Here is an 11,073-nt window from a genome sequence, read left to right on the forward strand (position 1 = left end):
GAAAATATTAATAAACTTAAAGATATAGCAATAGAACTACCTAAAATGAAAGGCAGATTGGGGGCAAAAGAAAGGAAACACAATGAAGAGAGTATTTCTTATGGGAAAACATTAGATGGTCTAATGTATGTGTGATTGGAATCTCCAATGGAGGCAGTGACAAGAAAAACATTTGAAGAAATAATTCTGAATTTTTTCCACATTTGAAGAAAACTATAAACACACAAAGCAAACAAATTCCAAGTATTGGTGTTACTAGCCAGTGCCACAGGGCAATAAAAAGAAATAAAAGGCATTCAGATTGTGAAGAAAGGAGTAAAACTTTATTTTCAAGTGACATGATCATCTTGGTAGAAAATGTGATATTTATGAAAAAGTTTAGTAATGTTATAGGATAGAAGATCAATATAGAAAAATCAATTATTGTATATTTCTGTAAATTAGCAAAAAATTAAAAATTTCCTATATACACATGCACACACACAAATGGGTGTACTTCAAAAAGTTCACGGAAAAATAAAAATATGAAGCTTTCCATGAACTTTTTGAAGACCCCCAATTGTGTGTGTGTAATTTAAAATGGCATTTAAAAATTTGAAATACTTAGGAATAAATCTAACAAAGGATATACAAGCTCTTTACACTGAAAACTATAAAATGTTGCTGAAAGGAATAAAAGATGACCTAAATCAGTGGGCAGATATAATGTGTTCATATGTCTGAAGACTCAATATTATTAACTTATCTATCCTCTCCAAATTGATCCATGGCCATATTCTTTAGGCTTAAGACCCTGACAAATCATTTAACTAAAATTTATCATTGAGCCATGGGAAAAATTCCACTGCAAGTTTTTTATCAAAGACTCAATATTATTAACTTATCTATCCTCTCCAAATTGATCCATGGCCATATTCTTTAGGTTTAAGACCCTGACAAATCATTTAACTAAAATTTATCATTGAGCCATGGGAAAAATTCCACTGCAAGTTTTTTATCATTTTTTTAAGAATCTACTGAGCTTTTTACTAACTGAGAGGTAGTATCGACTTGAGAACTCTTTTCTTAGGTGAAACATAACCGGTTGTTTTCATCAAACAACTAAATTGAGGATGACTTCCATCTATATCCTCCCGCAAAAGGCTTAATCACCCTAGTTCCTTCTTGATGTTTAGCTTTTGTTTTCCTAATTTTGTTTTATATTCTGTTCTTACTGGTTAAATTTCCTTTGGTCCTGTTTTCTGTGAAGTGCCTAGTTTACAACAACAACAAGAATAATATATTTTGACTCAAATGAACTAGGTCCTGCCCATTTCACCTAAAATAAGTAGAATCCCATATAGCTCCAAGATGTTTAACTTTGTTTCCTAGTGATCAAGATGTGAATGGTTGGAAAACGGACTATAAAACTTTCGATCTAATTTTGGCTTTTCTTCTATATCTAACAGTTATATTTAGGAGCCCTGGAATTAACAAAATGAATTCCTTATTTCTAAGGCATCAAGTCCTTTTGTCTTTTTATCTACAAGAAGCGGGGTGGGGGGTGGGAGGGACTATGGAAGTTAAAAGCGGGTGGACTGTTAGCTCATTTCAGGGTAAAGTAGCCAACATTGACTTCCATGACTTATATAATACGAGACTGTGTTGTCTTCCTTGACTTAGATCTATAATATTTATGTGGTGTGACCTCATTTTTATATCACTCCCATGACATTGCATATTATTTGTATTTATATCTGGCATTAGTTTGACTGTCTTTTCAACTCTGTGGTCATACCAGATATGATTGTTTCTGGAGAATCTCTGAAGCAGAATTAGCATTAGGCTTTTTAAAGTTCTAACTGGAGATGATTTGGATTTAGATAATTAATCCATCTTGGTTCTTTTGTCTAGGGATCATTGTGAAATCCAAGTGAAGAACTTTAGCCAGAATGACCAAACTAATTTGTAACTTAATTTGTTGTTGATACACGCTTTTAAATGAGACAAGTGGGAGCTTTTTCATTTATGTTTCTAATTCATTTATGCTTACAGTCTAATACCTAATAGTTTAGTTGATACGGACAACTTTGTCTATGTAGAAACTAATACCATTTGCTTTCATACTTTAATCCTTGATATAATGGTCCCCATATTTTTAGTGTCCATAGACAACCTGGCATTATAAAGGATTAAGCTGATACACATGTAATAGAAGATTTTTAACCCTAGAAAGAAACATCAGTGTCCTCTTAAAGGTTTTCTGGAATTCCATTCTTATTGACTTGAGAGAGCATTTAATCCTAACAATAGACTTGATAGACTGGTTCTAGTCCTGTGTCCATGCTTCACTACATGTGGATTTCACCTTTTCTGCCCCTGATTTTATAATGAAAGAGGAATGAATGAAGAATGAATGATTTCTAAACATTGTTTATGTTAGGGAAAATCACATAAACCAAAATCCCAGAAGAAGAGTCTTAGGAACATGTCGACATTAACTTTTAATTGGCTTTTGTAACTATTAAGATGAAGTTTAAATGTAATTATTCATGGTATTCAGTAAGAAAGCTGTAGAAACTTAGCATCCAGTTGATCCTTGGAGGGCTTATATTCCCTGGATTTATATTTTGGAAATAACTGCTACAAATTATATAGACCTTAACCCATCCCTACAGGGACTTGTTTATTGTCCTTCTCAATTTAAAGTAAGTTTTGAAATAAAATACAGATTAAATAACTTCTGCAAATATAGTATTCCCATTGGATAGCTTCTATCTTTACTATACTAATTTTAACTTCATACTAATTACTTTAACTCCTTTGAAAGAAATTAAAATGATTAGCTCGCCCAGCGTCTAGTGAGCTGTATACACCTTCAAAATTGTGTTTATCTCTTAACAAATTTCAGTCTGGATTTTTCATTTTATTATTTTTCTTGAGGAAAAGTCAGCTATAGACTTATTCCACTTTTGGTTATTATTATTTTTAGGAATTCATATAGGAAGTTTATGAAAATAAAATTCAAAACATAATTATTATCTCATTTCAAAAAAAAAAAAAAAAAGGATTGAGGTGGTTGCAAGAACAATATAATGCCTTACAGTTTTTTTCCTTAATCTTTTTTTCACCTTAAGGATGAGAATGGGCTTTGGGCCAGGATATGAAATGGATATGTAAATTTTCCTGTGAATTGAATTATGTTTCTTGACCATGGAGGGAAAACTACAGATTTTCTCCTCTACACTCAAGATAGGGTTTCATTCCTGTGACGTGTATAGTTATAACATCTAACTGTTGTTGGAAGGAACTGTCAAAAGTATTCTAAAACCAATTTGTATTTTGTCAGATATTTTCTAAAATTTTAGTAGTTTATGTTCAGGAAAACTTATGATAGTACGTTAATTTGTCCCAGTTTTGGGGGGACTCTTATATCACCTAATGATTCTAAGTGGTTTTCCAGGCTGTGCTGGTTTTTTTAAAAGGAAAAAAGAAATGAGTCAGTGAGGCATTCTTTAGGTTCTTCTGTGACCATGGTTAATATGTAGTAACTTTAGAATATTTTTCAGCCAAAATTTTTTTGGCTAGATTCTATGGTGTACAATTTTGGAGGGTTCTTAGCCACAGGAACAAACTCCCTTTTGTGTGATTTGTTGCATGAATATTGGGTTGCTCTTAGAATTACTAGGCAGACTGGAGATGGAACAGAGTCAAGCGACACCCCCAGAGCCACGACCAGTCCACGACCCTGTCTCATGAGGGTCCCCCTGCCGGTACCACTGAACACTGGATACCAGTACTTGAGCCACTGTCCCAATTGGAACTGGACACTCACACTCCTCCCCTGGTCCAGGATTCTGTTGTGTCCCCACCTCTGCTGTCAGATGAGTTCTCCTTTAGCCCCGTTCCTGTGCATCACCAGCTTCAGATTTAAAAATCTAGAGTATGTGTATTAAACTGGCCTTCCTGTGCCTCATATCTGTGCCCTATGGAGGCAGGAGTCTGGAAATGTCCATATGTGGTTTTTTTGGTCTTTAATTTGAGATAAACTCTGTTTCCACCTAGACTCACAGAGTAGAAAATTCTCTAAATATGGAGAAGTGGTTCAGATTCTAGGCAGAAAAAAATAGATGTCCACTCCAGGGCTAGTCAAGCAATTGTTCATGAGCTGAAATGAAGCTAATACTGCTTCCTAGAGAAATTCTACCTGGCAGAAATGGGCATTGAAATCCTTGGTTTTATTGGAATTTTGTGCTGGATTTTCTTTAATTTGCCATTCCTAATAATGAAGTAGCTGGGAAACATTCTGTTAGTCTGGTAGAATTCTGCCTTGATACAGTGAATACAAACATTCCCTGCTGTGTTCATTTGAAATAGGAGCAAGCATTTTCTATATTTTAGTGACATATGGTGCTAAGATTTTGTCATACTTTCTTATAAAGAGCCAGGAAACTTTTCCTGCTTAAAACTGTGTTTATAAACAATAGACTTACGATGAATATTCCCATCTGTTAGGTGAACATAATTTTTGTAGGAATTCCCATAATAGGTGGAGGGCTTTGCAATGTTTTTGTGTATTTTTTCCCTGGTGAGACATTAGACTAAAGAGATGGTACAAAACAGCATATGCCTAATATTCAATTTTGTGTCTGTTTCTCCGTGTTGTTTGAAAGCAGTGCTGTTTTTGTGCATTATTGCATAAGATTCCTATAGAAATCCATAAGAACTTAAGATCTAATTAGGATACTGCAAAAAGAAAAAAGTAAAATGAGTAACAATTTTATAAATATGGTTATGTTGCAATGATAAAACTCTCCTTGTAGTTTTTCAAATATGTACTCCAATGACCTGGGCTATTTTTTTCCAAAAACTTTTGTTGACTTTGTTTTAACCTAATCTCAAAACTCTTCTTTATTACAATCACATTATATAATAATCAAAACTGCTCATCCTTCTAGTCCTGATTTGTAATTTAAATAAATGGCATTGATTGTTTGTGTTCATTTTGATGTTATTCTGATTGTCTTCACTAATTAATTTTGTTTGAAATGAACCATTCCTCATAATAGAATAAAAATTTTAATATTAAAACTCAGCAATACTTTTTCTTTTCATAAAAGATTTTATTAATCCTGCCATAGGATGTCAGGAAGGTTATCAGAGAGAAAGAATACTTTGATTAATATTTGCTTAATGCTGAATTACTTGTATTGTCCGAATGTTTTATTCACTTAAAAATTATGCCTGTCAGTTCCTTTTTCAGGTTGACTAATTGCACATACTGAATAAAAAGATGAGCAATTAGTTGAATATAAGTGATTCAAGGTATGCTTAGGAACTGAGCAAATAAAGCATATCATATACTTTGTCTTTTACCTGATTTTTTTTTAAGTTTCTGTGATTATACTTTGTAAAAGGAAATATTTTTAAATTGCAAACTATTACCAGAGCATTTTTTTTAAGGATAACATTACTGTGTTTTGCTTTTTTCAGAAAATAGGCTATGATTTGAGTGGATTTTAACTTTTTTTTTTCCTTATAATTTGCACCTCATTATGTGAAAAATATCCCAGCTTAAGTCTTACTCTTATTTTTTACCTGAAAATATGATCCATTTATGTGGATTTTAACTTTTTTTTTTCCTTATAATTTGCACCTCATTATGTGAAAAATATCCCAGCCTTAAGTCTTACTCTTATTTTTTACCTGCAAATATGATCCATTTACTCAATTGCAATGTACATTTTATTTTTTAAATGAGGTATGACTGACATACACAAAGCTGCACATATCTAATGTATAAACTTGATGGGTTTGGAGATAAGTATGCACATGTGAGACCATAACCACAATATATGGCACAAACCTCTTTATAACCTCCAAAAGTTTTTTCCCACCCTCTTTGTTATTATTATTATTTTTGTGATAAGAGCACATGAAATCTAACCCTTTTAGTAAATTTTTAAATATACAATACAGTATCGTTAACTGTAGACAGTTTGCTATACAGTAGATCTCTAGGACTTATTCATCTTGTATAACCGCAACTTTGTGTCCTTTGATACCTCTCTATTTCTTTTCCCCCCCAAGACCCTGAAGAATTTGACTGTTTTAGGCTCACCAATGCTGTCGTGTAGTATTCTGTGTCTGGCTTATTTTACTTACCGTAAGGCTCCAGGTTCATCCATGTTGTTGCAAATGGCAGGATTTCCTTCTTTTTTAAGACTGAATAATATTCTATTGTGTGTATATATCACGTTTTCTTTATCCATTCATCTGTCAACAGACACTTTGGTTGTTTCTTTATCTTGGCCATTGTGAATAATACTGCAGTGAACATGAGAGAGCACATATCTCTTTGAGATTCTGATTTTAATTTCTTTGAATATATACCCAGAAGTGGGATTGCTGGGTCATATGGTAGTCCTATTTTTAATTTTTTGAGGGACCTCTGAACTGTTTTTCATAGTGGCTGTGCCAATTTACATACTCAACAACAGTGTACAAGCGTTCCCTTTTTCCCTTTCCTTGCCAACATTTGTTATTGTTTATTTTTTTGATAATATCCTAGCAGCTGTGATGTGATAGCTCATTATGGTTTTTGGTTTGCATTTCCCTAATAATTAGTGATGTTTAGCACCTTTTCACATTGTTGGGCATCTTTACATATTGTTGTCCACACACTGGTGACTGGAGAAAGAGCGTGTCCAGATGCCATTGCTTTCTTTACCTTAATGACTTCTATATCTCTTCCTGAAAATGTTTGAACTTTCACATAGAGTAATGTGACACATTATGTTAGGACTGTGCCAGTTCTAGAAATAATTTCTAGAAACTCTGAGGTTCTCAGAATTATGAATAATTTTTATTGAAATGTGTAGTTTAAATGCAATGAATTTTAACTAACATTTCTCATCTATTCACCCAGTCATGAGTAATATCTACTATGAACGAGCTTCAAAAAGTTCGTGGAAAAATTGAATTAAAAGATAATACAGATATTTCCATGAACTGTTTGAAGACCCCCTGTATGTTCATAGCACTGTGCTAAGCAGCAGGGATACAATGATGAATAAAACAGATTAAGATCCTAGCTTCATGTAATACTTATAACCTAGCTGGTGAGACAGATACTGATGAAATAATTTCATAAATAAACTGCAGGTGTAGTTAATGTCTTGGTCAGGGAAGGATTGCACAGGTTACCAAAAATAAAATATTTGTTGAACACCTACTAGATGAGATGCCAGTGCTGTTCTAGATATAACCATTAACACTTCTTTTTGATATTTGGCAGGTATATTATTCCATCTTTACAGAAGCTGGATGCTGGGTTTTACCGCTGCGTGGTGCGAAACCGATTGGGAGCACTCTTGCAAAGAAAATCACAAGTTCAAGTCGCATGTATGTGCACAGTAAAGGAGTCTCCATCTGTTAAAGAACAGAGACAAACTGTCTGTGGGGCGCGAATCAAAATCACTTTTAACCAGTGTAGGAATTGAGATTTTATCTTTGAATCTATAAGTATAGAATAATTTCTAAAATCGGTTCAGAGATAATAAACAGCTAGTGTGGCTGCTCAGATGGGGGTAGAAGGTGGGTTCTGCCAGTTTTTTCATTTGAAAAGATTAAAGACCCTGTGAGGCACTGGGGAGGATTAAAAATGAATAAGATGCTTTCTGTTTTATGAATCAGTTAGTTGTACTTAGCTTATATTATATTTGGATTAAAAATATTTTTAAAATAAAGGACTAAACACATTTAGGTCAAATTTCATTAATTCATAATCAGTTGTTTCCAGCGATGATTTGTTTAGAAATCTTTTTGCTGCACTATAAAAAGTACAGGGATAGTAAACGTCCCAGATCATATTAATACTATACTGATTTATTTATTCTTTATTGAGCAAATCCATTTGGAGAATGAAACCTTTGAAAGTAACTGAAGGAGGTCTCAAAATGCTGGGAGCTTGAATTTTAATATAGTGTTTAGGAGGTATAGGAGAGTGAACTTGGTCTATGCAAAGCATTTAGTCCTTTTTCTAGTCCAAAATCTGTAAATGGTAGGATCTATCTAAAATAGTCTGTCTGCTTTACTATATTTTGAATTTACTACCAAAATGTCTCTATTTTTGAAAGTAAGCATAAGATGTTATGAAATTTTAAATTACATTTTTATATGTGATTATAGATTTTAGAGAATACTAAAGAACTCCTAAATTGGGCTATTATTTGGTAATGACAGTATTTCCTCATTTGTCATTTTGATCTCAGTTAAAGCCTGTATCTGCCAGTGTTACTGTACAAAATAAAATAATATCTAGTTATTCCGCTAATATACCATAAGTACTAATGACTGAGTGAGGTTCTGATGCTATACATGTATAATTATTTTCTTAAATCACTAGGAAGGCTTCAGTTTTTCTGAATTGTGGTGATGAAGTCACTTAGCTAAATCTGTAGAGTAATTGAGAACTTTTATTCAATTGAAAACACAGTAAATAACGAGTACAGATCAATACCCAAGACATGTTTGAATAAGTTAAGAGCTTGGAATTTATTATAATATATTAAAGTCTATTTTCTAAAATTGTTTTGGACTTTTTCTTGCTTAGTTACTTATATCTTTGTTTTTATCCTTTATCTCTAGCTCTTAGATTTTCTTTTATCTTCCTTTACTCATTTCCTTTGATAACAAATTTTACTTTACTTTAAAATACCATGGATATTTTCCTAATCTGTTTCATTGGTTTGTTTCATCTTTTCCCTCTGGTATGAAACACTATCACATAGAAAATAATTTCTTTTGAATCAAAAACACATTGCTTGATAGAACTCTTCTATGGAATAATTCAAACTTATGTACATTTAGACAAAAATATGATATTTTTGCCATATCTGTGTATATGCACATTTATGTGTATCTGATCATAATACAGAATTTTTTCCAAAATTTCAAATGTTATTAATTTAAAAATAAGCAGTTTATCTCCACATTCTAATGGCTTTGTTTTTTCCTGTGACCTCATTTTTTAAAGAATGTTTTTAACCAATTGAATAAAGACTGGAACAAAACCTAGCTAACCCAAATTAAGTCATCACTGTGGGGGTGGTGGGAGAACTCTCTGTAAACTTTTCAGTGGTTAGACAATATTGCTCCCAAAAGATTTGTTAGGGAAATAGTCACCTCAGAAATGAAGAGAGAGAGAAACTGAGCAGAGCAAAGCCCAGTGCTGGGATAGCTTCTTGAAAGATTTGGTGGCTAAGAGATGTCTAAAAGCATTTTATTACAGTTTCTGTGGAAATTCCATCATGTGGCAGTAGGATGCTTTTCAACAATTTATTTAATGTCACAGTCAGTTGCAAACATTTTATTGTATTGTTGCAGTAAGACAAAGACCACATGGCTCTGCTGCTTAATGCACTTCTTGGGTACTTTGGAGGCAGGTGGCTCACAACCAGATCTGCATTCATCAGCACTGCTGTTCACTTTTACTTGTCTTGTTAAGTATAGCATCAGTGACTTTACTATAAAGTACAGTTCTATCTCTGACCCCTCTCCCCAAACAAAGAGTTTTCTAGATCTGAGAAGGTCTAATTTTTCTCTGCAGATATGGGAAATTTCATGGATACAGACCAGAGGAAAACAGTTTCTCAAGGACATGCAGCAGTTCTAAACTTACTGCCTATCACCAGCTGCCCCAGACCTCAAGTGACTTGGTTTAGAGAAGGACATAAGATTATTCCAAGCAACAGAATGTAAGTTGCTCCAAACATTAAAGCTTCAAGTACAATTCATTACAGTTGTTGACACCATTTACATAGTAAGTGTACTGACTACCATAACTGATGATTTGAAAAAAAATGACCTAGTGTTCCTACGCAGTCCTTAATAAACAGCCGTTTTAAGACTGGCTTGGATACTTTTAACCAGTTGAAGAAAATAGCCATGTGATATTATTCTTCAGTATGGTGCATGCCCTAAAAGTAAAGCACCCTTACCTACTCTTTGCAGTCCATTTTTTCTTTTTTTGGATGTACTTTTTAAGATGTCATTGTCATCCCTGAGTTGTGGTTAGCTTCAAGTACTAATTTAATGAGTGCTGCTATTTACTTACAGAGCTTTGGGGTTTTTTCCCCTCTTTTCATTGAGCCATGTTTGATACTACTTTCTTTGATGGTAAAACAGTAATTACTGCTTATTTCTCTTTATCCTTTTATCCTGCCATGACAGTTTTATTTTCCTTCGTCTAATTAGTGGTTTGCTCATCTATTGCATAACAGTTGCTTTGAGATTAGTTAAGCATTATTTCAAGGTGTTCTTGCCTATCCAATATTCAAGATTTTTATCTAATACCTGACAGGTTTTTTTCATTTGGAACTTTAAGGGATTTAAAAAGAACATTGTTATATATTTCATAACTGGGCATTTTGCAATCTAACTTAAACACAATATTCCAAATATAAAAGTTTCAAAGATGAATATTACCAAAAGGCTGTAAGCTTAGGCTAAAAGTCAAATATTTATGCTGTCAGGTGGTTGTACTCAGATAAAACTTCATGAGGGGGAAAAAGCTCTTGTTTATGTTTTGTTTTGTTTTTCCAAAAAGGATATGTGTAAGACAATTTGCTGAATAGATTTTAAATGTAATTATGAAAGTGACTGTGTGGTACAAACTCTCTTCCCTTCTACCTGAGCATTCATGGAATCCCTTCTCTAAGCCTAGATGTCTTCAGTTTTCCTTCTGGGCATCTGAGATCTGCTTGAATCTAGACTATTCCTGAGCTTATTTAGCAAATGTTTCTATTTTGGTTATTGGAAACAGGAAAAAAATGAAATACACACACACACACACACATATATATATATAAGCCTTATTTAGAAACTCTGGTAAAAATACCAATAACCTTATCCTTTTCTCTTTATTTTATTAAAAGTTACTTAGGTGTCCACTTTTGTATTGATTCCAGTCATAACAGATGCCTTCTGAGTTTGGTTAAAATAAAGATGAAGGATCAATTTCTAATTCTTAGTGCACTCTTAAGTTGGAGAAGAGGCAGCTAAGATATATTCTTGCATAAATATTCACTGTTT

The 11,073-nt window shown here is 33.2% G+C and overlaps 1 protein-coding gene across 1 annotated transcript in view; it reads left to right on the forward strand.

Annotated features, from left to right (window-relative positions):
- LOC103605304 (protein sidekick-1-like) overlaps positions 1-9,773 on the forward strand; it is an 18,575-nt gene extending 8,802 nt beyond the window's left edge. The window contains exons 2-3 of the mRNA XM_008589881.1: positions 7,277-7,383; positions 9,590-9,773. Coding sequence (XP_008588103.1) covers positions 7,277-7,383; positions 9,590-9,741 — 259 coding nt within the window. The 3' untranslated portion in view covers positions 9,742-9,773. The remainder of the gene's footprint in view (positions 1-7,276; positions 7,384-9,589) is intronic.
- The last annotated feature ends 1,300 nt before the right edge of the window (positions 9,774-11,073 follow it).

This window comes from Galeopterus variegatus, unplaced genomic scaffold (assembly GCF_000696425.1).
Source record: "Galeopterus variegatus unplaced genomic scaffold, G_variegatus-3.0.2 Scaffold5718, whole genome shotgun sequence".
In the NCBI taxonomy this organism is placed as follows: Eukaryota; Metazoa; Chordata; class Mammalia; order Dermoptera; family Cynocephalidae; genus Galeopterus; species Galeopterus variegatus.